Source organism: Eleutherodactylus coqui, chromosome 3, assembly GCF_035609145.1.
Source record: "Eleutherodactylus coqui strain aEleCoq1 chromosome 3, aEleCoq1.hap1, whole genome shotgun sequence".
Taxonomy (NCBI): domain Eukaryota; kingdom Metazoa; phylum Chordata; class Amphibia; order Anura; family Eleutherodactylidae; genus Eleutherodactylus; species Eleutherodactylus coqui.
The window spans coordinates 140,406,271-140,434,095 of NC_089839.1; the positions used below are offsets into that span (position 1 = coordinate 140,406,271).

Consider the following 27,825-nt stretch of genomic DNA (forward strand, 5'->3'; position numbering starts at 1 on the left):
GACTAGAACACTGCGGGACATTGGAGGATGGGGAGAGTACTCTCAGCTTCCCTCATGGATCCGATCCATGAGTGGGAGCTGATTTTGTTTTCTTTACATTCCATTTACCTTAATGTGATCACCATTATCCAGTGGATCACAGCGATCATGTGACCAGGGGCCAGATTTTCGGGCCCCTCCATGACAGCTCCAGATTGTGTGCTACCTCAGTTAGCCAACAGCATGGAGCTGTCACATCCATGGGTTTCAAACCTCAGAGTGAGCGGTTTTACGGCCCTGAGGATTAAAGCCCAGCAAACCCGTGTGTAAAAAGGCAATGTTTACTCTAAAACATAAGAAAACTGAAAAATTACCAGTGGACCTCATTTGCAGTACTGTTCATATTTATTATAAGCAACAAAAGGCATCTGACGGTTCCTCAACTCTGGATGCAAACAGGCTGCAGTATAAAGGCACTTGCATTATTATGCAGGGTAATGTGATAGGCTCAAATAGTACTAAAGATTTTACATACTCGTGAAGATGTTCGTTTAACAGGGAAGAGTACTCTGCATACATTTACAATGATCACTCCTGACTGGCAGCGATGCATTTGAAAACAGACTATAAAAATAAGGAGTGCACAGTATATCATTTCATATAAGTGGTGCATGGCAGCTAATTCTCCAGTTATAAGTTTATCACATATACTTCTCATGTATACAAAACATTAATATAAAAAGTGTGGTCCAAACATTAAATATTTGGTCCTTATATGACTTCCCAATGACAGTGTATTTTGGCAAAACCGCATTACAAACAGAAAAGGCAGTAATGAAGACTTAAGTTTTCTAGACAGTTTCAAGAAGAAAGGTAAACCAAATCTGTTAGCAGTCGCTCTTTTCAAGACGCTTGGAATCAAGATGGGCAATATAAAATACATCTTAAGATTCGACATATCAACCGATTACATGAAGTGCCAAAACATTTAACCCAACATTCTGATGAAGCCACAAAACACATTCAATGGAGATTGCATTTCATCAAGTAACGACTTTAACAAGACAGAAAAAAAACATTCAATCTTTTCCAGCAACAAGCTTTATATGGCGATTAAATCTCTAATCAGTAGACTTTAAATCTCCAGAATCAGCTTTGCTTTCCAAATCTTCATCAGAAGCTTCATCAACTCCCTTTCTTCCAACACGTCTTGTTACAAATGGTACATCGCCACGTCTGTAGGAGAATCATAAAGCATCAAGGATTAACGTTTTTGCAATGTATAGATATTGCATATATTAAATATTGAAGCGTACAGAGCAGGCAATTAACCCCTTAACGCTCCAGCATGTACGTTTACCTGGGATGGTCGAGTTTTGTATGGAGGGGGATCGGGGGTCACTCTTGTATGATACAATGCAGGTACCAGCTGTTTCTTAAAACCAACACCCACCCGCAACAGCTCTTAACACTGCTACTGATCAACCCTTTAAATGCCCCCAACTCTACTCCAGTCTATACCACAGGATTAAAGCCATTTTAACCTCACAAAAAGGCATTCCTACCATTCCACATTGGAAATGGGAGGAAAGTGTCCATGCTTACATCCTGCCCAGCAGGAGCTCCAGCTTCACTGGGTATTGCTCAGTTCCTCATCAGCCAGCAGCAGATGGATGGAGGGAGGGCCCTGCCAAACATGGTGGTCACGATCAAGTGCTCGCAGGTACAAACTTCCACAACGGGGTGCTGTTAACACCATGACCACTTCAACAAAAGTTAGAATAGCGCTTTGTGAACTGCACACATTATATTAAGTGCAAACCTGGTGCTCAGTGGGTTAACCCTGGTGAGGGAAATACCATTGGCACCCGAAGTCCAGGTTTGCGTGTATAAAAAAAACCCCGTTTAGTCCACAATCCTGGACCACCAGGAGCTTAGTGAGAAATATAGCCAACAAATCAATAAAAGAGCCCCACACTCTTGGGACTGGGAGATATTACCAGTCACAGTATGTGGTAAGCAATCACCAGAGGTACTTGGAATCTTCACTTTATTGCGACGTGTTTCGGTATTTAGACAATGCTGAAATGCATTTTGTTTGATTTGTTTGTAATATCACGGGGTAGAGGGATCTCTACGTGGACAGGCACCACAAGAGAAGGGCAGCAAGATTACTCAAACATTGCGTTTTTTGGTCCCAATAGGCCATGTAACTAAGGGGTTAAAGAACTACTTATCAGACAACTTACCGCAGTTTGCTTTTAAGGGTATTAACCTCACGATTCATTGTTTCTGCAGTCTCCGTAGCATCCTCAAGTTCACGCTGCAATTTACGCCGTAATGCATTGGCACGTTGGGCTTCTTCTTCTGCTTCCTCCACCTGGCGCTTCAGCTGTTTCATACGAACATTATTTTTCTCTGCCTAATAACAAAATCCACAGTTTATGTTAAAATAAAGTCTTCAAATGAAGTTTGCGCCCCAAAGTTTTCAGTAACTACCTGGTCTTTAAACTGTTCCGCATTGCGCCTTTCATCTTCCATTTGCATTAGTACATCCTTCAGCTTTTTCTCTGTGCGACGGACTTGTTTGCTTGCAGCCTGCCTCTCTCTATTACAGGATAGAAGTTTGGAGTCAAGTACTACAGCATCTGATTGTCAATTCTGCGTACAAACATTACAATTTTATTAATAAAGACTACATACTTCATTTCCGTGTCAAGCTGTTCTTCCAGTTGTGCAATTTTTGCTTCCAAGGCTGTGATTGAAGCCTTGAATTTAGATTTAACGGAGCCTTCCAATTCCTGTAACTTTGTTTTTAACTCCTTGTTCTGGCGATCTAATTGTTGACGGGCATTCTCATTCTTTTGAGCGTTACTACGTTCCGCATTCAGATCAGCATTCATCTGGTCAATCTTTGTTAGAGTAGGAAAAATACAATTTGTGAAACAGAACTTAAAAGCGTTTTCCCACAATGCACATTTATCTGGTGGTAAGAGTTTAATTACTGGGGGCCACATCAAATCAGTAGGATGATGTTCCCGAGCCCCCCGGCCCTCCGTCCTGCACGACTGCCATATGAGCATGTGCTGGGCCTCTCAATTCAGTCTATGGGACCAATTAAGACAGCAAGTAAGGCGCTTGTCATTCATCAGATATTTAATGGAGTGGCAGGGTGCATGCTCAACCACCACTTTATTTAAAGTCCTCCTCAGTGTGGTTATGCAGCGATGTATGGAAGTCTTGGGACCCCATTCTAGTGATCAGTAGGAATGCCAGTGGTCTGGACCCCCAGAGCTCAATCATTACCTTCCCTCTGGGTGATTAATAGGCGAATACAGTTTAGAATACTGCAGTGACCAACTGGCTAAAGCTTCAGAAACCCAAATTAAAAAGACTGTTCACCGAAAACTTATTAAGCACCTGGAGTGTAGCCTTTCTCAGTCTGTCACTGGCCAGTTCAGTGTTGCCCTGTTCCTCCTCCAATTCTTCCTCGAGCTGGGCAATGCGAGATTCTAAACGTCTCTTTTCTTCCAAAGCCAGAGCACTAAAAATTAAGAGCAGTTTTGTAAAATGATTTGACGTTCAGTTAATGTCAAACTGAAATCTAAAACTTAGACTGTTACTTTAAGCACTACAAGCCAAGCTCCTGGGCCAAGAGTAGGTGAGGCACTGAGCCCAGAGATGTAAATTTTTTTTTTTTTAAACTTACCTACCAAGTCGACTACACTGGAAGTCACCGCTCAGTGCATTGAGCAGGGCTACCAAGTTGTCCGCCTGTTATAGTGTGAGATTTTACACCGTTCCAATTTTATGTCCTTTTGAAAGGGGGAGGGGGGAGAGTTTGGAGAACACCGCTTTTGGGTATAGCTAATGCCACTAGGAGGCAGACACTAAGCAAAAAAAGTGTTCGCTCCTACTACCAGCTATATCAATCCTAAAGGAGTAGTAGCAGCCAAGAAGAATATAAGAAATAATACAGTCAATGTAGACATTAAAACATTTAAGACTGCAACACCGCAAAGAACTATTTGAACTCCAGAGAAAGTTCCAGCAAGGCGAAAGATGAACATGAAATCTTCAGAGTTAAATTAGGTGGGTGCTGTTTCCCCCAGGAACGTGACGAGAATGATTTTACGGTAAGTACAAGAGTCTTGTTTTCTCATCTGTTGTATTCAGGGGGTAGGGTAAGAGTTTGAGATGTTCCAGAGCAGTCCCTTGGGGGGCAAGGAAAGGTACAGAATGACACATGGTCAGCTAATGGCCATCTGCAAAACTCCTTGACCGAGAGGGGCATCAGCAGATGGAAAGACGTGCATCCTATAGATGTAACTCCCATTTTCCAGATAGACTCTCTGCTTAGAAAAGCAGCCATCGAATTGTCTACGCCAGGAATGTGGACTTCCAAGAATGCTGGGGGGGTGATCTTCACCCCATGATAGGATTTTCACTGCCTCTGCCATGACTGTCGAGCTACAGGTCCCGTCTTGATTTATGTATGCAATGGCTGTCACGTTATCGGTCTGCAACTGACAAGGGAAGGTCTGTTAGCTTGGGTGCGAAGTGTTGAAGCGACGAGAGAATGGCTCATCGTTCCAACACATTTATTGGAAGGGGTGACTCCCTTACAGTCCAGTTGCCTTGGGGCGAGTTGGCTGGCATCTGTGGTGAGCACCTGATAGTAAAAAGGCAGAAAGGAACACACCAGGTGGACCCGTGGAGAATCCAGCAACAAGAGAAGGGAGGCAAGCGAATCTGTTGATAAAGTCCACACATTTGTCCCATGGAGTGAGAATGACCCACTGGAGAGGTCTGGTATGAAACTGGAGTTGAGAAACACTGTTCTGGACAATTCCATTTAGGCAGTCTTCAGGGACCCCCAACAGGTACAGGTTTTCAGGATATCCTATAAAAAGTACACCTGTGGCAGTGTCTGAGGCACCGACAATTACATCAGCTGTATAATACTGAGGCACTGCAGGAGCAAGTGTGTACAGCTTTCTGTGGTGCCCTGAGAGCATCACAATGGATATATAGCCCCGCTGTGCTGTGTGGATAAGCCTGCACAGGTACTTACAGCCATAACCAGCAGTGCCACAAGTGTGCGGTGAAAAGCAGTGCCGCCTGGGATACAGACCCAGAAGAAGATGCCATGGACCCCAGCAAGCCAAGGGCTCACTGTACGACTCCACCAGAACCCTGTACCACGAGCAGGAACACAGCAGCGGTCCCCAAAGGTGTAAACAGGCCAGCTAGGAAGAGGCTGTCTCCCAAAGGGAAGCCCCCCCGTGGGAAACCCCCATGCCAAAGGTATGGCAAAAGAACATTCACCTGGGGGCTCAGGATGGTAGAAAGGTCCTGATAGGGGGAAGGGGGGTGGGGTGCAAGAGTAGAGAAGGAAGTGGTACTGTATGTGGGGAAAGCAATAGGATACTTGCCCAGTGGAGAGAATACTCACCTTTCAACGATAGACTGTAGAACATGTACTCCACAGCAATGCAAGCTCCAGTGCTTGGCTGCCTTTGGGTAGGAAGGGAATGCACCAATAGGGGGGAGCTACTGTAGCTGGCGGGTCAAGGTCAAACTGACATTGACCATTTCACCTTGTCTTCTGAAGGTCGGGCCAACAGACTGGTTAATAACTCCAGCCTGTTCGCCCTTGGTGGGGTAATGAAGAGCATCCAGTGCCAGCCCTGTATGCCCAGATCTAGAAAGATAATTGACGAACCAGAGAAAGAGGTCTGCCTCCTACGCACACAAAGCTAAAAGGGGTTAGTTTAGTGCCTACAAGTTTGTTATAGCTAAAAGGGAAGGAAATACATTTTGCCTAGTATCTACCTCCTAGTGGCAATAGCTTAACCCATAGTCTGAAGCAGAGTCCTCCAATGCGTTGGACGAGAAAGTATTAACCCCTTAAAGCACCCCTTTGTCAGGACAAAATTCTGTAGCCGATTCCGAGGGGGGGTGGGTGTGTATTACCAGCCGTAGTTCATCATTCCTCCGATCTGTTATTTTTGCAGCAGTAGTTTTGAGATCTGGAACTATCAAATCTACACTGTGCACTGTTTTGATTGGTAGTGTTAAGACCCTATACCTGCTCTTTAGTAACTGCTCACGTGCCAATGCACTATGGGGATTAGTTAGTCGGAAGAGAACATTAGCCATCTTGGGTGGCTGAAAACAGGACTTTGAATCAATGGATTGTAGGGACTAGGAAGGACTGGAGGTACCATAGCCCCCTCTACTCTTGGAACAGAATTTAGTCCTGTCCTGTAATTAGAGGGTCATTTTAGGGAACAACCACTTTAGTTTAACCATTTTCTGCTGTATGAGGGTTTGTCTTTTTTGGGGGTGGTGGAAGTGTCTATTAATACTATAGAATTTTTTTTTTTTTTTTTTTAAATACAAAGTAGAATTTGTTGTGTTTTAGTTTTTTTCCCCCCCACTTCGTGACACTTAAAAACAAAAAACACATTTTGGAGGTGGCGATTTTACAGAATTCAGTGCCGTGAAAGAAGTTCACTTTATCCATGTGCGGTTACAGACATGCCAATTTTAGAGTTTGTTTTTTTGTGTCTAATGTACTACTTTACAAAAAACTTTAATATGCTTTGTCGCCTCATTCTGGCCTCCATTACTAATTATTTTTCCATTCATTGGGGTAAGGACTTTTTGCAAGTCGAACTGCAGTTTTTTGGTACCAATATGGAATTTACACAACTTTTGACCACTCTGTAATTCCGCTGTTAAGGATTTTCTTTTATAGCATTCACTGTGCGGCATACACAATGTAATATTTTAACTTTTATGGCTGCAGTGATACTAAATAAGTTTAATGCTAAAAATGGGAAAATGTTATTTTGTAATATTTAAGACCATTTTTAAACCTTTTACTCCTGCTGCATGTATGATATACTGCAATACTTAAGTACTGAAGTATATTGCATTTTTACTGGCTTAAGGGCTAATGCTCACGGGTCAGATTTCCGCCGCATTGTACTAGGCGTTGCCATGCAGCTATAAGGTTTTATTGAACCTAATAGCTCAATGTTCACACTGTGGAATTCCACCCGGTGAAATAAACCGCGTCATGTTCTAAATGCCGCAGGAATACACGCGGCCGGCTTCCATTGTAGTCAATAGAAAAGCCAACCATCACGCTATACTTCCGCTGTACTACAGCGGAAGTATCGCATGAATACGCAGCCCGCCCAGTCATTTGACACTTCCGGCACGTCATGCGTTGTACTGCGCATGTGCACCGGCCCTCTATGCGGGACACGTACGGCAGATCTGGAGTGGTATGAGGGTTTAGGGGGACGCCATGGCGGACTCCGCTGCGATATTCCGCTGGCGGAGTCAGTCACGGATGTCGGCATGACATCCAATAGGCAGATTCTTCATGCTAACATGGCCACCTGCAATCGCGTTATAGTGGGTGTTCTTGGAGGGCTAGAAGTTCCCTGCTTAAGCACTTAATGGCACCAAGAGCTAGCTCCCATTGTGGCTGTCAGCGATATTAATTAACCAGTCAGTAGCAGGTATGCCCTCACACAGCAATGATGTACATTGAAGTCATTGGTGATAGGCGTTAAAGTGAAAAAACCTAGAATGCAGAGCATGACAATTGGAAAGCATAGAGGTAAATTTTTACCAGAACTCGAGAGCACTTTGCCACAACCCCCTTAGCATTTTTATTCAATTTCAGGTTTGTAATCCTAGCGTGGGTACACTGAGAAAAATATGTACTTACCCTTTACCACTGCTATTTGCCATTTCATCTGCCAGTTCATCTCTTTCCTGTTGTGCTTGTCTTTTGGCACGCTCTGCAGCAGCAAGCTCCTACAATATAGATAAATGTAGAAAGCAAAAAATTACATTCTGCTTAAAAAAATATTAAACCCTTACAAGGAATACTGTAATGCAATCTACATGCTAACCTATAGCTAAAAACGATGTACATATCTATGATTGTTGCAAAAAGTCAACCAACATTTTGTTGGTAAGAGTTTTATTAATGTGGCAGAGCAGTAATCTCACAATCACCCTAGAGCTATCAGATATTACCAAGTAGCCTTTATCCAAGCAGGACTATGAGAAAATAACCAGCAAAAGTTTCTCCTGGTATCAGAAGTGGAGAGGATTAACTTGTGTGAACTGCAGTTTGAGCAGTGCAAAAATGGATTCTATTATGTAGCCCAGACAGAACTTAGGCTAGGTTCACACTGGGCAGATTTGCCGCAGAAATTCCGTCCAGAATTTTGCTACGGCGAATCCACCTGCGGCCGCTAATCCTGGGTTTAGCCAGCCATGTGGATGAGATTTCTCAGAAATCACACCTGCAAGTCCCCTTGCTGAACAAAATCTGTATTGCCTCATTTGAAGTGACCCATGCTATAAATTGTCACTTGGTACTGGGCATTATTCCCATCCTGCAATTTAATTCAGCGTCATTTACTTTTAGGGCTTTATCAGGAGCAGGTCCGGTTCTGTCCTTGGCAGATAAGCCCAATATCCACGGGCGAGTTTGATTTGCGAAGCACCCACCCAGAAGATCTGCAGCTCAAGTCACCCATAGGGAAACATAGGCGTCCGTAAATGCATTAAGGCATGCAGATTCTGCAGAGCTTTTGGTCCGGAAAACAAATCGCAGCTTGCTCTGTTTCATTGCAGATCCAGTACAAATGGCTTCCACTGTAGTCAATGGTAGCCATCTGATACGCACCCTGTCCACAATTCAATTGCGAATGGGCTGCGGATACCGCAGGAAAGCAGGGGTTAAGGGGGAAAAAAAAAAAAAAGTGTACTGCGCATCCACAGTAAAGAAATATCCAGACATGATGCAGAATACCCGCACAGGTAAAAGTGTTCGTGGTCAGGGTGGGATATTGCTGTGGGCTACCGTATGTGGAATCACACCTGCCCGTGGACTTGAGCCCTTAGGCACAGAAGCACTCATTGAGCACTATAGTGCAGCAAGAAAGTGGAAGTGTTCCTAGCAGACCCACATCAACTGTTAGTGACATCTGGATGCCCCAGCCACATTGGAAATGTGTGAAGTTAAAAAACAAACAAACACTGAAACACAATGTGAATGACCCCCAGGTCTTATATGACGTCATGGGGAACAGATGTTCTTAGAAAGTAGTTCCAATAAATAATATATTACACACACACACACACACACACACACACACAGCAGTTAAACCACCACATTAGTAAAATCCCTAAACAGTGTCTGTTCCTTAAGGAGTTAATGTCACATGTATATATTTATATAAAGAAAATAAGCAGTTGTGCTCAGTCAGAAGTCGGACTCCTCCTGGCAGCTGAATACAGACCCATATAGAGCTATATGGGGCTGTCTTCAACTGTCAGAAGGAACCGAAAATGTCCAACCTAGCATGAACTCTCCAGCGTGAAAGTGCAGGTCCTCTTTAAACATATTGCAGATTCAGAATCTAGGGAAACCCTTTAGATCTAAAAACAGTTGTCAGCCAGTTCTAAATATATAAAGACCGGCCTCCAGCAGAACGCTAGATATAAAACAAGTCTTGGCAAGATCCATGTTTATCAGAAATCTGGACTTGTCCTTATCAGGAAAGCTGAAAGCACTCGGGTACAATTCTAAACATACTCTCTCACTAGTAGACTATTTTACCTCTTGCATATGGATCATCTCTGCCTCTAGACTTTTCAGTTTCTTTTCATTTTCTTTAGACTGGCTTAAAACGTCATCTCTGGATGCTCTTGTGTCTTCCAGCTCTCTTTGGTAATCCTTCATTTGTGCCTATTTTGTGAAATAGCAAATAAAGTACGGAATGATTTAAACTAAAAAGGGGCAATTCCACTTTGGAGCACTACAATACGTAATGTAGTACACTTCTATTTATGACACGGCAGATAATCTGCAGTGTCCAGTAAATACAAGCATTAAAATATTCCTATACTGTATACATACAAATGGTTTCAGAATTTAAGCAACATTGTCTTCTGCCCACTTACACCAATAGAGCAATGGCTTACCTGCAGTTTGCGCAGTTGTTTGACGGCTTCTTCTCTGTTTTTGTTTGCAGAATCTATTTGTCCTTCCAAATCTTTCAGATCCATCTCAAGCTTCTTTCTGCATGCTACAGCTAATGAACGTTGCTTCCTTTCATCTTCAAGCTCCGCTTCCATTTCTTTTACCTGAAGGATTATAAATATTGCAAACATCTGTAGGTACATAGAAAACTGAAGTGTGAAAACATTCATCAAGAGTAAGAGGAATATGGGAAGTCTCGCCCATTACTACAACTTATTTCAGTCTACAGCTTGCCCCCTGAGAAATAAAGGAAAAATAGAATCCGCAAATCAATTATCGTGCATTCAAATCAGGATTGAGAGGCTCCAAACCTAGATTCTTTTTGTATCCTCGCTGAGGTTGTTGGCACATTAGACTAAGTTAGTTCCATTAGGAGGCAAGCATAGAACTGTCCACTCCCCCCCAAAAATGGAAAGGACTGCTAAAAAAGGTAGACCTAAGGGGAAATTGACACTGCAACACTAGTTATAACGTCCTCCCCCATAAAAACCCTACATTTTTGCACAATAAAGCCTTAAGCTGTGTAATCAATTTAGAAAGTGTTGAGATGAGAAGTTGTTTATCTTCAACATCCTATGTGCTTGTAAAGGCATGACTGTAAATGACAATTTAGAGAACACAATGCGTAAAAACTTACTTGTCTGACAAGTTGTTTCTTCTTGTCTTCACTTTGCTCATCACGTCCTTGCAGGTCTCTCTCAAACTGTGCCTTCATAGCTTGCAAGTTGACTTCCAAGCGCAACTTTGCATCTTCTGTAGCTTGCAATTCATCTTCAAGTTCTTCTAATTGAGTCTTAATTTCTTCTACTTGCTGTTCCAAGGCTCTCTTAGACTTTTCTAGTTCATGTACCTTTAGAAACAAAAGACAGAATAAATCAGTTTTTAATGTGGTATATCGAATTTTTGAAGACCCTAAAGAAACAGTCACTTATCAACAGTATAAAGAAAAGTGTCACATTTTACCACAGACTAATCTCTAAACTAGACAGGTTGCCACCATGTGTAACTACTTTACTTGATACCATAGCACTAACTGGACAGGCACCCTTCACATTTACACCCTGGAAATGTGCGATCACTTGCAGCGCAGCAAGTAACCCTGCTCAGTCCCGTCTTAAGTCCTGAGGCTCCCCAAGTTCTATATCTTCCCAAACAAGCTCCTGTCAATATCTTTTTAAGAGAGCCCTGTGGCCTCCAGGGCTCCTGAATCTGATAGAGATTGGGACAAGGCTCAACTTAAAGCTATGCCGACTACCTTGGAAATAAATAAACTTCTTTAAATGCTTTGTAAGGATTCCATATCGCCTTTCTGGGAGGCTTCAAAAGGAAATACAACATGCGGGCCATAGAGTATCGGATACTGAAAAGTCGCAAGAACAGCCCCATGCCATATTTGAAATGCATAGACGTGCCATACAGGAGCAATTGACAAGTTGAGGATATTCTTTCCTATCGGAAAGACCTGGAAAACCTCCAATCTTCGCATCTGTGGTCTAGGCGAGTACATCTTGCCCCCTCTGTTAGAAAAATGGGTCCAGCAATCTTTTGGGTAAATTTCTGCAGAGGCCTGAGGACCAGCGCGTTGAAATAGATTGTAGCCACAAAGCCTTGGGCCCCAAGGCCACTGACCCACAGCGTCCTTGAGATGTACCATGCAGAAGTAATTTTATACATAAGAGCTAATGATGGCACCCACCAACTCCAAATACCTGTGTCATCATCATAATCAGACTTAACTTGTCGTACTCTGCAAACATGGAGAGTTGCTATTAGAACTGAAGAGGGACATTACATATTGCCGAGAACATTTTCAACTGCCCAGAAGATCTCCCTTAGGTATCTTAAAAGTCCCTAGAAATGATGTAGCCAACACCAAACTGGCCTACAACATGCTTTATTCCTGTCCTGCCACCACAGGTCTAATGGCAAGACTCCCCTAAAACAAAGGGGTCCCTGAAAACCCAGATTTCCCACCTACATGAACCTTCTGCTCCCCAACCATTGGAGAGCTCTTGACCTTCCTTTGGGGACTTTGAAACTGCCAGTCAAAGAAAATTTTGCAGTGTGAACAGAGCTATTAAACAGTGAGTATACATTGAGGTGGTTTTAGTAAATTGCTCATCTTCACATCCTGTCATAACTAACAGTACTTAATAGGCCAATTGGAACATATCTAATGTGCCCAGGACAAAACTGTATGCAAGACAAAAAGAAGGAGGAGGGGGAGTTGGCATAAACTTACACTCTTTCCAACATCATCCTTGGAGCTAACCAAGTCCTCCATTTCAGTGCGCAATTGCTTGTTAAGTCTTTCTAATTCAGCCTTCATTTCAAAGGCCTCTTCCAGAGTGCGTTGCAAGGAGAGCGCTTTGGTTTCTTTTTCACGAGCCTCTGCTTCAGCACGGTCACGTTCTTCTGCATACTTAGCAGAAATGGTTTTCTCCTCACCAAGCAACTAAAAGGGACCAAGAAATTGAAAAAGTTAAGAGCATTGTAATTGAAGTACATTCAGCTTCATGGAAATTCTCTAGTTTCTCTGTTGCATTTTCACTGCTTTGATTAGGAAGGAATCTAGATCCCCACCATGCAGTTGAGCTTGTTACCACATATTACACTATATATAATTTTAAGTCCTTTTTTCAAATTTTTTCCTAACTGTGGGGGTCCAACTGCTGGAACCCCCAGTGATCAAGAATGGAAGACAGTGTCCCTCTATTTCACAGTTGAAGATGCAGGCTCCCATTCCTGTAGTGCAGGAATGCACGTTGTGCTTGGCCATCTGTCTGCCCATAAAATTAATAGAGCAGCAGCACTATTCATTGCAACGGGGCAGACAGCTAATCAAACGTTCGGCTATTTCTTGCTGCCCCATTGAAGTGAATGAGTGCTGCTTGGTTATGTGTCTGCACCATAGAGAGGAATGGAGTAGCTGCTGCACATGTGTGATTCGAGTCTCCATTCTCCCCACCACTACAAAAACCATGAGCCCACAACGGTTAAACCCCCCAAAGGCAAAGTGCTGCCTGGCAGTTCGCAGATGATTCAATGCAACTGTCTGAATCACTGCTGACTACAGGTAGCCTTTTGCTTAAACCATGACATCTTGTCTTTGGTCAACAACCTTGATTGTTAACTTTACCATATATGTGAACTTACTCTATAAACACTCATGTTTGTGTGATAATTGTGGTACAACAATTGTATTTGTGTATTAGCTAAAGTGGCCTTCAGTGAGGGAGTGTGAATTGCTTGCCCTTTTCGTTGACCAAAGCTCCCTAGAGGTGCCTTGAGAAGACTTATGATTTGATGTAAACCCAAGAAGCCATATATATTGAGTTAGTTGTACATTAAATGAGCTGGCATATTTCTAGCCTATACTGGAGACTTCCATAAAGAAAAGACTAGACATTGCCAATTTAAGTTGGTTATTTGTGTATAAATGGTATAAAAACATAAAAGTATGTTACAAGTCTACCAAGCTGCTGTCACTCCCTTCTGCGATGTGTTTGTCAGTATTACTCTACTTAATGTCAATATATTGCTCTACTGTCTTGATGAACCCTGCTATGCCGAGTAGATTAGTTTCCTGATCCATGATTTAACATTAGCAAAAGAAACAAGCTCTGTTAAATATCCTAAAGCTCTAGAAGAGATAGTGATAAAACAAGAGCACAGGAAACTGGACATTGGCCTTTGCCAAACTGATAAACTCAGAGTGTAGAGCTGTAACCCACTTAGAAGTGAATCTGAACTCCTTTAAAATTACCTGATCAAACTTCTTCTGTTTCTTCTCCAAGTTGGACACAATCTGACGTTGGTGATCAAGATCCACACTAATATCTTCTAATTCCTGCTGAAGTCTAGTTTTCGTCTTCTCTAGTTTGTCATAAGCAGCTGCTTTTTCTTCAAACCGCTGATTTGTAGCTTCTAATTCTTTTTGATATTTTTTCTTTTGCTCTTCAACAGAGTCCAAGGATGTGACGCTCTCCTCCATTTTCTTTTTCATATCTACCATCTAATATGGAACAAAAATTATAACTAACTTAACTTTTGGCCAAACTCACACCATATGCTGGTCTGCCCGTAAACCTTAATGGGCAAACATACCAAAATTGTGAATTAAATTTAACTGCAGACGTATCCTACTTTATCGACAGTGGCATGCATCTGTCTAAATATGAGCAATGAACTCTGGCTAGAGATGCCATGACGAGAATCACTGCTTACATGCCAGTAATATTCAAGACACCTATTGCCTAGCCATAGAACTATTGGATCTATGGAATGAACACACTCAAACGAGTCATCTGATCACTGACCTGAGCCTGAAGTGTTGAAATCTGCTTTGATAAGTTTCTCTTTATTTCTTCCTCTTCCTCTAGTTGCTCAAGGAACGCATTTTTCTCATCTTCCATTTGTTTAAGTTTTGTACTAAAACCAAGCTTCTGGCGAGTTTCTTCTTGCAAGACTTCCTAAAGAAGCATAAAGCAGATACAAGGCATTGGACAAAAAGGTAGGGTTTTTGATAGAAGTAGCCAAATTAAACCTTCTGGAATGCTTGTATAGAAAGTTGTTTTAAAAAAACACAAACTATGCAATAAACCTACATGAACACGAGAAAATGCTTAATACAAGATCCACATTGGCATATGTGATTTGCTCTAATAGGATATTTCATTTATAGTTACCAAGAGTTGAACACCTACCTGAGAATCTTGAAGTTGAGATTCTAATGTAGAAAAGTCTTTGGAAACTTTGATACATTTGCTGTCTGCTTGAGTAAGAAGTCCTGTCACATTATCCAATTCCACCTGAGATTTTCAAAACGCAATTAAAAAATAACCAGATATACCTCATTTATCATATACTCTGCATTGCCAATAATTGCAGTTTACCTGCAGTCTGTTTGCCTTCTCGAACAGCTCTGCCCGTAATCGGTCACCTTCTGTGATTTTTACTTGCAGCTCTTGAAGTTGAGCCTCTACCTTCTTTCTCTTGTGTTCAGAGTCACCCTTGCCTTGTAGTAGTGCCTTTATCTCATTGGCCAATTCATTACGCTCACTTTCCAGAGCCTGTTTGACTTTTTCCAAGTTTCCTTTCACCTAAGAAAACATAGAATTAAATACCACAACAGAGAAAACCATTGTTTATTTAAGGGTAAGGGATAACTAGCTGATCAGTGGCAGTCCAACTGCTGGGACCTCCAGAGAACAGGAGCCACTTTTCCCGCATCCTTCCCATTGCAGCTCCCGCAATGAGGAGATTGAATGAAATGCGGGGGTGTTGCTCTGTTCTTGTAATGGGACTGCCATAGATGGCAAAGTACAAAGCACTTGGCGATTTCAGTCAGCCCCATTGAAATGAATGGAGCCGCAACTGTGCATGTCCAAAATTGCATTCCACTCCAGGTGAAGCCACACATAAAAGTGAAAAGGAATGGAGGAAATGCCCCGCCCCCCCCCCCCCCTCCCTACCTTCCCCATTCTCAGGATATGCAGGGGCTCCAGCAGTCAGACTTGATCAGTTTATCTATTCAATAATTAAAAACTTGGACCCTCCCTCCCCCCCCCCCCAAAAAAAAAACAAAACAAAAAAAACACTCCTCTAAAATACCTCTTGAAGGTTAGGTTCTAAACTGCAAGTGAATCTGGGTAAAGCAACTCCAGTGACAGCTACCACTGACCGAATGGTTTCTTCCACTTTCATCACTAAACAGGTTGTCAATGAGTGCCATGTATATAATACTGTAAATGGCAGTGCCGCTTCTTGAAGGTCTAGATAACTGATGCTCTTGTTTGAGGCCCCAGGTACAGGACGTCTAGATCAAGGTCTTCATTTTTTTTAGTCAAGTACCACCTTCTCAAATTATATGAAAGTTACCCTCCCAAGGCTATGACCTACTACGCTGCACATATAGCACAGGATGAGTACAATGCAAATAGCTCTGAAACTACTTCATAAATGTCTTCAAAGGGAAAGAAAGGAAAAAAAAAAACCACTTCCTCTCCTGTCTATTAAATCGCAGCTTTCGTTTTTCATAACGCTCTCAAAATAAAATCTGCACAAGGTTTGGTTGCTAATGGTAACCGTTTTATTCATGAGGTCTTCATAAATTTGGCCCATAGGCACGTACCATGCTACAGCAATTCTCACAGTTCAGCACCTTGAGGAAAAAATACGCACAGACCCCAGGCCCCCCCAACCCACCTATTATCATCCGAAAGACAAATACACTTTACAGAATGAAATCACTGCATCTCACCCGTTTAGTTTGCTCTAGCTGTTCGGAAAGTTCCTCTACAGCTTGACCGTGTTTCTGTCTTAGCTCCTGGATTTGGGCTTCATGTACTTTAGCTTCCTCATCTAAGCTTTTCTTCAACTGGGTCACCTCTTGCTCTCGTTTTGTTCTAAGAAATATTGATATTACAGAATTAGTGAATCTCTATAGATCAGGCATAATTGAACATTGTGACTGATTTTTGCAGTTATACCGGAGTTCTTGCTGGGCTGCTGTGGAGTCCAGCGTATCTTCCAGTTCTGTCTTAAGAGCTTCAAGTTCTTCACCCAAATCCCTCTTTTGTTTTTCTGCCTTGCTACGAGCAGCTCTCTCAGATTCCAGGTCTTCCTGTAGTTCTCCTATCTGTGATTCCAGCTCACGAATTTTCTTAAGAGCCATATTCTTTTGTGCAGATTCTTCCTCTACTCTGGAAATTTAGCAGAAGACCACAGATTTGTACCATGAGAAGTACCATCAACAGATAAAAAGGATATAGTAAAGCCCATAACAAAGCATGGTCAGTCCAACATTCAGAAAAAACCCAGGACCTACAGGTAGTGTGTCCGTGAGTGCTGATGCTTAAGTGGATGAGTTTACATTAGAGATACTGCATCTAAACGGGAGGTGTTCCGGGAAGAAAGTGGGAGATGCTGTCCAGAAAGATTATGGCAACACTAAAATGGCAGAATTCTGGCATAGAAAAGTTGCAAATGTCTGCGTAAGCCCTGCTTGCGCAAAAATTTTCTGACTCTTTCACGGCCTCAGCACTTATCCGGAAAGTTGGCAGGGCCACATTGGACCAACAGATGTGCAATTTATGGCAGAAATGTATGCTGGGTCAAACATTTCTATGAAGGCAGACAGAAGTGCTTAATACATGAAGAGTAGTGAGCCACTTCATGAATTAGGGGCACCATGCGCTGGGGGAAGTTATATTAAAACCAGTTTTGGAAGTGCCAGTCTTCATGAAAATAAGTCCTTGAATAAAAATGTTCTAAAAGATTGACTGGTTTTACAGGTGAAACAGTTAATTGCGATGTTTAACCAGTACTGCAACAAGTTCTGCAGAAACATGGCACAACCTGTTGTGTATGGATACCATAATAGAAGTCAAAATAAAAAAAAAAAAAAAGTTGCATATCAGCAATTTCTCAAGATGCACCTTAGTAACTATGGTTAGTAATAGCACATTTTTATAAAGACTGAACGATCCTTAGGATCATGCAAGAAACGAGACAAACTTAATACAAATATCAGGAGAAAAGACTCCCTTAGGTTCTGTTCACCACTTGTAGGTTTTCATCTTCAGTTCCATCTGAAGTGCCATTAAAAAAGCCCCCCAAAAAAAATTTGTTTAAAAAAAAAACAGAAAGAAACACCCACACACCTATAACAGAAGCCAGAGGGAATGATTTCTGTCAGAGGCAGTTTTCATTTTTAAACAAAAATAAAACTGAGCCGGATCATTCAAAGTGAGATCAAGTGTGATCAGAGCCTGAAAAAGTACTGTAGAATGATCCGTAATACTTTTCCCCCTAAATTATATGTACTAACCTTGCAAGGGCAATATGTAATTCTTCCTCCTTTTTAGCTAGCTGCATTTTTAATTCCGCTATTTGTGCTTGCAGCTCGGCAATTTGATCATTTAAATCTGTAGAGTCTCCTTCCAACTTGCGACGCGTCTTCTCTAGCTCTTGGCGCTGCTTCTCCTCACGACGTAGGCGCTCTAAGCAGAATTAAATAAAGTGGGGGCATAAACGCAAAAAAAATTGATTTTCCATTAAAAACTATTTCATACCAAGTACAGAAGAGTATAAAGAGTTGGTAGCTCACCATCCTTTTCAGAAAGTTTGGGGGACAAGCAGCCACAAAACACCACAATGTAACACATAGAATACGTTCTGCTTAATTCTCCCTGGTAGTCACAACAACAATTCCCCATCAAGATAACTATTGTAGCAATTTGTAAGAGCAACAAATGGAAATGGGTGGGTTGTGAATTAGTTACTTCAGGTAATAGTTGTTTAGGTCTTGTTAATTAGTATAGTTGGGTATTCCAATCTTGGCTTTTTACAGCAGAGAGGAGAAACCTCTGCCATTTATCAGCCACAGCCTACAGAAGAGTCAAGCACTTAGCGCAGTGCTGTTTCAGTTGCTCCCATTCCCTTTAACGATCTCCAGAAACCGTTTTCTCCAACAGTTGGTCGGAACAGAGCTTCTAGGTTTTCCTATCGCCACCGTTAAAAAAAGCCAAGATGAAAACACCCTGTTTAAAAGGGAACATGTCACCTGCCTAAAGCACCATAAACTGTCAGTGCAGTTAGGCAAGGCGACAGGGAGCCACGTGCTGCATTTTTCATACTCTTCCTAGTTCCTGCCAATGAACAAAAATCTAACTTTTCAGTGAGGTTTGTGCGCTCTCCCATAGTCATTTATAGGAGAGTATGGGACTCAGGACAGTCAGATTTCAGCAGCAGACACAGCGAGGACCAGGAAGTAGGAGAGTGAAAAACACAACACCCAGCTCTGTCACCTTGTCCAACGGCACCAAAAATTAGTTTATGTGCTTAAGGCAGGTAACAGCTTCCCTTTAAAAATTTAACTTTTGTCATGGCTTAAAATAGTTTAAACACCAAAAAACAAAAAAAAACCAAAACAAAACTTTGGGTCATCTTCTGACATCTAATTCCTTTAAGAGAAAACAGCCTAGTTACAGCTCAAGCTTTGGGGTAGTCTGTTTAGATCAGGATTCTGCCCATGGTCTGGTGAACAAATTACGTTTCCACAAAAACTTATTAGTAAAGCTTACCTTCCAAGTCAGAGATCATAGTTTCATGCTTGTGTTTTAATTTAGCCAGACTCTTTGACTTTTCCTCTTCCTCAGCTAGATTTGTTGAAAACTCTGCAACACGATCCTCAAGAAGTTTTTTCTCCTAAAAGATGCAATTTAGTTAATATCCCCTATTTTTATCTTGCACATTTATTTATAAAGTGCACCTACCCATTAGAGAATTTTCTTCAAATTAATGCAGCTTTAACAAATCCACTCAATAGATGAATTGAGCAATATTTGACACAATTTGTCTACAAGTCTTTGTCTTGCACCAATTTGGCCCCCAAAACTATTAGCAAACCAGTTTTAATACTTTATTTTTACGTAAAGAACCTCTCATGTCCAAGGGTCATTGATGCCCCCAATTCTGCAGCACTGGTATTCCTACTTTCAAAAGTTAATTTTCGGGTGTGTTTTTGCGGGACAAGTTCCATTTTTTAAACGTACTATATAATGCATTGAACACTTTACAATTTCCTGTTGGCGTAAAGTGGGAAAATCTGGTTATTTAAATTGCTGCTGTCAGAACGGACTAGCTGTTAACCTTTTAAATGATGCAATCAGTTCTCTAATCGTGGCTGATGCCAGCTGTCAGTGACAGCCGATATCTGCAGTGTATGGAACAGGCTTGGCTCCAAAGCCCACTCCATTTAGAGCATGTTCTGTGGACAACCATTTGCATCCTAACCGTACAGGTCTTCTCCCATGGTGCACCATGGGCTCTGTGCGGTCCATTGCCGATTCCAGCCTCCTGATTGGCTGGAATCGGCACACGTGACGGGGCACAGCTACGCGATGATGCGTAGAAGGGGGCGGAGCCAGAACGCCGCTCGTGCCCGGACCAACCAGAAGGGAGAAGACCCTTCTGCGCAAGCGCGTCTAATCTGGCGATTAGACGCTGAAATTAGATGGAGCCATGGAGACGGGGACGCCAGCAACGGAGTGGGTAAGTGAATAACTTCTGTATCGCTCATATTTAATGCACGATGTATATTACAAAGTGCATTAATATGGCCATACAGAAGTGCTTAACCCCACTTGCTATCACGGGACAACCCCTTTAATTATCCCTACATATAGGGTTAAAAAGGACAGACCTAGAGTATATTTTGGCATAAGGCCTGGCTTACTTGGACATGCGCTGTACGCACATACCCAGGGCACTGAAGAGAAGCTGCATAACAAAAAACCCACTGCAAAAGTACTATTAACCTGGTTATAACCAGATCAAATGGGTCGGAAATATAGTTTTGAGTTTGAGTTGCCATAACTAAAATTAGTACTTTGTGTCCTACAGTGTATCATTAACACTTTCATGTATTCTTGTTTCTTTAAGATAGGATTGGATTTATGCAATATAAGGCTCTGCTTCATAAAGGGGCTCGCCATCTGTAGTTAGGCATTGTGCCCATCCGTGTCAGGTACTGAGCGTGTTCCCCATTGGCCAATGCGGATATCCTGATTTTGGAGATCTGCTGAAATACTCCATGTTAAGTCTGAGTAGTTTTTTTGGGTGAAGATGCAAAACATTTATTTGGGGAGCCAAAGCTTGGAGGAATATATTTCCAAAAAAACAGCAACTCCCAGAACCTCCAACCATTGCAAACGGAACACTAAAGATATCTACCCATCCACTTTTAGCTACTAGGACGAGTAGACAGGCAATGAATACAGCCAATGGGGCACAGTGCTGAAGTGCACGCTGCAGCCCTTTCATTTGAGCAATCAGCAGGGTCTCAGTGCCTAGACCTCCATTGATCAAGACTTCATGTTCCGATATGTCAAGCTTTTTTTAAAGTGCTGTTACTTTTTAATCTATACAGGATTATAAATGTTCTTCCTCAACTCATAACTCACATTTATTGACTCAGATACACAAATCTGATCTCAATGAAAAAAACCCAAAAAACTTAGTTTTGTTGGACATCAGAGGGGATCAATAAGAGCCCGTCACTTGCTACACATGGAGCCTGTAAGTTCCTGCCGTACGCGTTGTAGTGTATGAGGATATACTTAACCAATGGCTTTTGTGATGCGTACTCAGACAATGTATGATGGGTGGCAAGAGGGGCATGTAGCCCAACACTCTCCCAGAGGGTAGAAAGAAAAAAAGGTATTTAAAAAAAGGCACAAGGTGTACAGACTAGAAAATATGGAGACCAAGGAAGAAGTGTACCATTGCCACAACCTATACGGCCAATCCATCCGTTTGGTAGTGGCCCATTAAGCTCACTTCTGACTTTGTTGTCGGAATGGGGCGGTGTTGCACCATTCTGCTGGAAGTTGAAACCTGGGATTTCCCATTCCAGCTGTAGCATGTCCAGGTACCAAATCCCCAGGATTGTTTTCTCCTGGAAAAGGGGTGGGGGGAGGGGGCCATACACTTTCCTACAGGTTATAGTGCAAAACATTAACCTTGATGTCAAACATACGAGTCACGTAGGTAGGTCAGTTTGCCCTCCCCCAGACTGACATTAGGTTTGTAAACTGTGTACAATACTGTGGCTTAAATCACTAAAGATTCCATGAACTCCGTTTTCATTAGCGTTTGCATCCTCCCCCCAAAAAACAGACTTTGTCGTCCCGTTTGAGAGGCGATAGTCCGTATGGATACCACCACCAGTTAGCGCAGAATCTTCCAGTCTACTGCGAGAGGTCCAATTCTCTTCTTGCTCTGATGGAGGATTTCTGAGGACTGTGTGAAACTTGCAGACACGCTTTACGGTTTCCACGCTTACCAGTGGATGAGTGGATGATTTTCACTTACACATATAACCTTTTCTTAAAACTGGAGTACCATGTATGAATTGTATGCCCACTGGGTGGATATCCGACAAAAAGCTATTGGTTATGACCCTTAAAGTTACATTCCACTTATATAATAAAGGTTGTTGACTTTATATTTTCATAGGCGTTTTAAGACTCTTGCAGCTTCAATAGACTAAAATATTCATAGACCATAGATCATGCCATAAGTTGTATGGAGGTAGTGAATGCCGGCCACAATCCCAGCATGTATGTGCAGAGCAGTAGTAAAATCCTGAGCTAAGATGTAACCACTATCCCTCCCGATAGTTTTTTTTTTTTTTTTTTAACTAGGAGTCATCAGGGAAAAGAACAGGGCTATAATACAAAAAGCACTGTAAATTACCGCCCCTAAATGGTTCTTCACTTTGGTTTTAAAAAAAATTTTTTTTTTTTAAAAGGACATTGTACCACCGCCTGGAATAAAGCACAGTACTAACCAAGTGTCCTATGATGCAATAGATTTCAGGAAACCACAGAAAAAAAAAGGAGGGACCAGAATAAGCGTTTCACTAAATATGAGAATGTAGGAGCTCAAAAGCTACAGATTTATCAAGCTAGAAACACATCTGGCATTGGCCATGAATACAAAGTGAAAGCCCCAGCCAGTTTAGAGTCTACGATGACATCTAAGCATCTCCTTCACATTCGCATGTCCTGAATATACAGAGTCAAACATGAGACCGTAAATAAACAGGAGGTATAGCAGATATTTTGTTATGCTGCCTGGAATGTGAGGGGCCTTAAAGACAAATTCTAGTTTTCAGATACTCAACTAGTGTTCATTCTCACCTTGCTTAGTTTGCCGGTCTGGTCTTCTAGCACAATTACATCTTCTTCCATCTTCTTAAGTTTTGCTTCAATAGTAACCTTTTCCAACTGAAGCTTCTGTCTGGCAGCTTCTTCCTCTTCCAACTGTTCCTCTAGCTCCTATACAAGTTAAAGGGAATCAATCAGCTTGAATACTGTCCAAATGTTGGGTTATAGAGCCGGAGAAGCCGAGCAAATATATTGTCTATTGGGAAAGATGCAGTACAACATATATTTTAATCATTTAAACCTTCTGCACACTCAGATGAACAGTCCAATAGGTGGTCCCATCAATGATTGACTGCCTTCACCTGTAGGTCCTGTCATACACAGATAACGGTCAATCCCTAATAGCTCCGCCTAATTTACTGTTCAGCTCGGAATAAGCAGAGAGCTAAAATAAATTACAAGTGTATTGAATGTTTCCCCATAAAACTACATATTTATCAGCTCAGAGCTTCTGGCTCTATAGCCTGATGTCTGACTATTGGAAGTTGGCTGTGTCCATAAGTGGATATCTATATGCATGAACAGACAAAAAAAAAAGTTTGACTACATTGCCAAATACCATAAAAGAGGAACTGTCACTTAATTTGTTATCATGCACATAAAGGAGCACTAGATATAATCCAGTGACCATAACTGTCTCCTAAGAACATGCTGCTTGATCATTTTAAGTCTTGATAGACTAGGGCCAAGAAAGTATTCTTGCCCCTAATAACTCCAAAGACAATCAGATCAGTGTTCACACTAACTTGGGTCTCTATTACAGTTCAAGGCACTAGCTTTTCCAAAGATTCTGACACAAACCTGTCACATATCACAAAACACACATGAATTGATGTTTTTGTATCTACACAGAATTCATGCGACAATAACACTAACCTGTAACTGTATGACAGTGCGAGGGATGGGGAGGAGAGCAGAGAAAGCTACCATTACAAAGGGCTGTATGACGGGTGTGGGGGATGGGGAGCAGAGAAAGCTACTATTACAGAGGGCTGTATGACAGTGTGAGGGATGGGGATCATAGCGGAAGCTACTATTACAGAGGGCTGCAAGTCACTCAATGAGTAAAAGGGGACCAGCAGCTACTCCTAGGATAAGACCGGGAGAGAACTGCAGTATTGAATGGTTGCAATTATGCTAAACAACCTCTGGAAGAGGGGATGGTCATTACTTATGACTGATTCAAGTTACTGGCAGCCTCTTCACCTTCCATCAATCCTTCACTACAGTTAAAAGCAGTTAAAGAATTTTTTTCCCCCCCAAGAATATCTTTTTATATTAGTATTCAGGTTAGTAGGTCCTGAACTTGCCCCAATATTTTGTTGCATTTTCTTCTTTTCTCCCTGCAGAATCTGGCAACGCTCCTCCTCTTCCTCCACACGAGACTCCAAGTCATGCAAGATTTCTTCCAATTCCTGCTTTTTAGCAGCTAGACGAGCCCTCATTTCTTCCGCTTCTGCACAAAGCTCAGTCTCGGCTTGCAGCTGTTCCTGCAGTTGCATTTTCTCTTGCTGAATCTAGAGGCAGAAAGCATGGAACTTAAGTTAGACAATTAAGTAGAGCTTATTTTTAACATTCATATCCTGCTGTTTGTAAAGTTTAAGTATCAAAAAAGCATTACAAAATTAGCTAGTAATAAAATGGAAAGTTTGTTAACACCAATCACTGAAATACCAGATTTAGGGTTGCTAAATGTCACCAGACTGATAGGAGGTTTGTGAGCAGGAGAGCACTGGCGTCACTTGTATAAGTTGAATGGGAAAAAAAAAAAAAAAAAAAAACATTCAAGACTACAGTAACATGAATACAGCTTTGCCATGGGATGCAATTCTGGTGTCATTCGACAAAATGACAAGCAGATACATCAAGTCAATTTATCAGAATTACAATAAAACTCAATTACAGCAAAATGGAGATATTTGTCATGAAAGGAAAATATATTTTCTCCTAAAGGAATAAGTATGTAATATTTAAAAGGTAAAAGCTACCTGTATGTGAAGACTTTCCATCTCAGAAACTTTCTGGTCAGACAGAGTTTGAAGCTCCTTCACTTTTAGAAGTTCAACTTCCTTCGCTTGCAACTCTTCATCAAATCTGTTAGCTTGCAACAACGGCTTAACCTGGACAGAAAAACAAATATTTACACCTAAAGCATTGTGTAATACGCAAACGCAAAAATCTAAAAAAACTCAGCATGTTCTATTTTGCTGTGTCTATACATGGGTGAGATAGCATCGGTCTCTATGGGTGCATATGCACGCACACTTCACAATGGTGCAAGAAACCGAAGACTGGTGTTTCACCCATGACAGCATGAGCGAGATACAGTACAATTCCGCTACCATATGTGGCAATAGGCCAGGTCACCAGCAGCTCCTCAACGGTAATACTTAATGACCTATGCATCGTTTTAGGCTTACTGTAATCTGAGCCCAGTCTCAAACTGTTGATCAGTACTAGAAAAAGAGAACTTGCTCACCTTTGTAAACAGCCGCCACCACTGCCAGTTCCTTAGTTTTAGGTAAGCTGCACAATTCCTTTGAATTACTTTCATTGCAGTAAGCTGCTGTTGACGTTTAGCAAACGCCCTGAAAATAAGATTTTAAAGAGGTTTGGTGAAACTTGAGTTAAATGATCACAAGCTATTAGATGATCATATTTAATTCTGCACAATATTAAGCGCTGAAACCATATGTACTAAGAGGGGGAAAAAAAACGAAAAGAAAAACAAACCACGACAATGTTCCCAATTCACCTGTAATTATAAAAGTATGCAAATGGACAAAAGAGCCCTTAACTTTCTCAACGAACCAATCCTACACTATCTAAAATTCAGACAAAAAAAAATCCAATGAGAACAAGACATAAGGCTAGTTAAACACATGGGAATGCCCCCAAAATAATTTAAAGGGGTTGTCTCACCCTTCTGCGCAAGCGCGTCTAATCGGGCGATTAGAAGCTGAAGTTAGACGGAGCCATGGAGACGGGGACGCCAGCGCCGGAGTGGGTAACTATATAACTTCTGTATGGCTCATATTTAATGCACGATATATATTACAAAGTGCATTAATATGGCCATACAGAAGTGCTTAACCCCACTTGCTTCCGCGAGACAACCCCTTTAACTAAAGGACCAAATGTGGCAACCATGGAAAACAAGCAATCAGGAGGCTGGAATCGGCACACGTGACGGGGCGGAGCTACACGATGACGCGTAGAAGGGGGCGGAGCCAGAACGCCACTGCTGCCGGACAGACCCGAAGGCAGAAGACCCTTCTGCGCAAGCGCGTCTAATCGGGCGATTAGACGCTGAAGTTAGACGGAGCCATGGAGACGGGGACGCCAGCGCAGGGAAGGTAAATGAATAACTTCTGTATGGCTCATATTTAATGCACGATGTATATTACAAAGTGCATTAATATGGCCATACAGAAGTGCTGAACCCCACTTGCTTTCGTGAGACAACCCCTTTAAGCCCAACTTGAAAAATTGGTATACATGCCTATTGGCCATGAAATTAAAGCTACCTGCCTAGTATTGTGGACGTCACACTCAACTGACCAAAATAGTCCAGATCGGTTGAGGGTGTTCTGTGGCATCGGGCAGCAAAAAATTAACAGCAGATCCTTTAAGTTGCGAATTGAGGGCTCCATGGATCAGACTTTTATTCCATCACATTCTACGCATGATCCATTTCATTGAGATGCTGGTAATTTGGAGGCCAAGTCAACACCTTGGACACTTATACTGTACCGCAAACTGTTCAACCAATTTTTGGAGGGTGGCTGGGGACATTTTACAGCTGAAAGAAGCCACTACCGTAAAGGAATACCATTGCCAGGAAAGGGGATCTTTAACTGCAAAAGTGTTTGGGTAGGTAGCGAGTGCCCACATTAATGCTAGAACCCAAGGTTTTCCTAGAGCATCACCCTGCCTTCACTGGCTTTTATACTTCCCATAGTACATCCTGGTGTCACCTCTTCCTCAGGTGGGAGGCACGTGTACCCAGTTGTCCATTAGGGCTCTTGAAAGGTGGGAATGAAAAACGTTGCTGAGCCTGTGGTGGTAGAGCTGAACACTAACGCTTGCGTACTATTTTGCAGGCATCCGGTTCCCACTGATTTTCCCTTCTGGCAGAAGAGTAATGACGAGTGCGACAGCTATCCACTGGCTGACGCAGTCACATGGCCCTTTTGTTGGGAAGGTGATCGCTGGCTCCCCTTAACCAGAGGTGAACACCAGCAAGGAGTGGCAAGACAGCAGCAGCGTGCAGGTGGGCAAGGGAGCATGTATTGTGTTTTACTAGTCGCAGGCTCAGAAAGGTTTAGAAAGTGTATTCCCCCGGATAACACCTACATATATATGGTGAGTACTTAGGACTTAAGACTGACCAATATGACCTTCATCCTGAAAGAACACTTACTTTCTCGCAATGTAGCCTCTGCACCAGGCTTGGAAACTAATGATCACATCTGTGATTTTAAGGTCACGTTCTTCCTCTAAATGAGCAAGGACTCCAGCTCTGAAAAACACTTTGCTTTGTCCAATACGATAAAGGTTGGAGTCTAGCTCCAGGGCTCTGATCTAGAAAACATCGACCAAAAACTAGATTGTTTAGTAGCAGCATATATCTATATTTGTCACATCTGGCTCTACATGCACTAGAACAAGCCAATAGCCAATATAGGTTTGTGTTATAATTTACATTAACTTATAGAATAAATTACTTTTGGGCCCTATCTACTTTTGGAGAGAAAAAAAAAAAAGTGTGGCATAAAAATGAAGTTTATTTGCTTTTTGTGCAAACGTGGTGTGCACCAGAATTTGCAATTTTCAACTTTCTTCCCCACCACAATTTTGGCAGAGGCAAATGGAAAAAAAAATAATTAAACCCTATAAAGCAATGCTACATTTTGGGAAAAGCCCCAGCGGACCGAAAAGAGATGCATCATGAGAAAATGCCACAACATACTTTTTGTAGTACATTTATATCTCACTATTGGCTTTAGGACCATTTAGTAATTTTTTTCA

The 27,825-nt window shown here is 42.0% G+C and overlaps 1 protein-coding gene across 1 annotated transcript in view; it reads right to left on the reverse strand.

Moving 5' to 3' along the window:
• Positions 1–365: 365 nt before the first annotated feature.
• Positions 366–27,825, reverse strand: part of MYH9 (myosin heavy chain 9) — a 76,888-nt gene continuing 49,428 nt past the window's right edge. The window contains exons 19-41 of the mRNA XM_066596175.1: positions 27,218–27,378; positions 25,274–25,382; positions 24,783–24,914; positions 24,105–24,311; positions 22,768–22,905; positions 19,147–19,270; positions 17,892–18,063; positions 16,552–16,764; positions 16,323–16,467; positions 14,956–15,162; positions 14,767–14,871; positions 14,380–14,532; positions 13,827–14,075; positions 12,303–12,515; positions 10,698–10,910; positions 10,003–10,164; positions 9,638–9,766; positions 7,730–7,818; positions 3,400–3,523; positions 2,683–2,891; positions 2,479–2,587; positions 2,229–2,401; positions 366–1,215 (exon numbers count right to left, since the gene is read on the reverse strand). Of these exons, the coding sequence (XP_066452272.1) occupies positions 1,101–1,215; positions 2,229–2,401; positions 2,479–2,587; positions 2,683–2,891; positions 3,400–3,523; positions 7,730–7,818; positions 9,638–9,766; positions 10,003–10,164; positions 10,698–10,910; positions 12,303–12,515; positions 13,827–14,075; positions 14,380–14,532; positions 14,767–14,871; positions 14,956–15,162; positions 16,323–16,467; positions 16,552–16,764; positions 17,892–18,063; positions 19,147–19,270; positions 22,768–22,905; positions 24,105–24,311; positions 24,783–24,914; positions 25,274–25,382; positions 27,218–27,378 (3,651 nt within the window). The 3' untranslated portion in view covers positions 366–1,100. The remainder of the gene's footprint in view (positions 1,216–2,228; positions 2,402–2,478; positions 2,588–2,682; positions 2,892–3,399; positions 3,524–7,729; positions 7,819–9,637; positions 9,767–10,002; positions 10,165–10,697; positions 10,911–12,302; positions 12,516–13,826; positions 14,076–14,379; positions 14,533–14,766; positions 14,872–14,955; positions 15,163–16,322; positions 16,468–16,551; positions 16,765–17,891; positions 18,064–19,146; positions 19,271–22,767; positions 22,906–24,104; positions 24,312–24,782; positions 24,915–25,273; positions 25,383–27,217; positions 27,379–27,825) is intronic.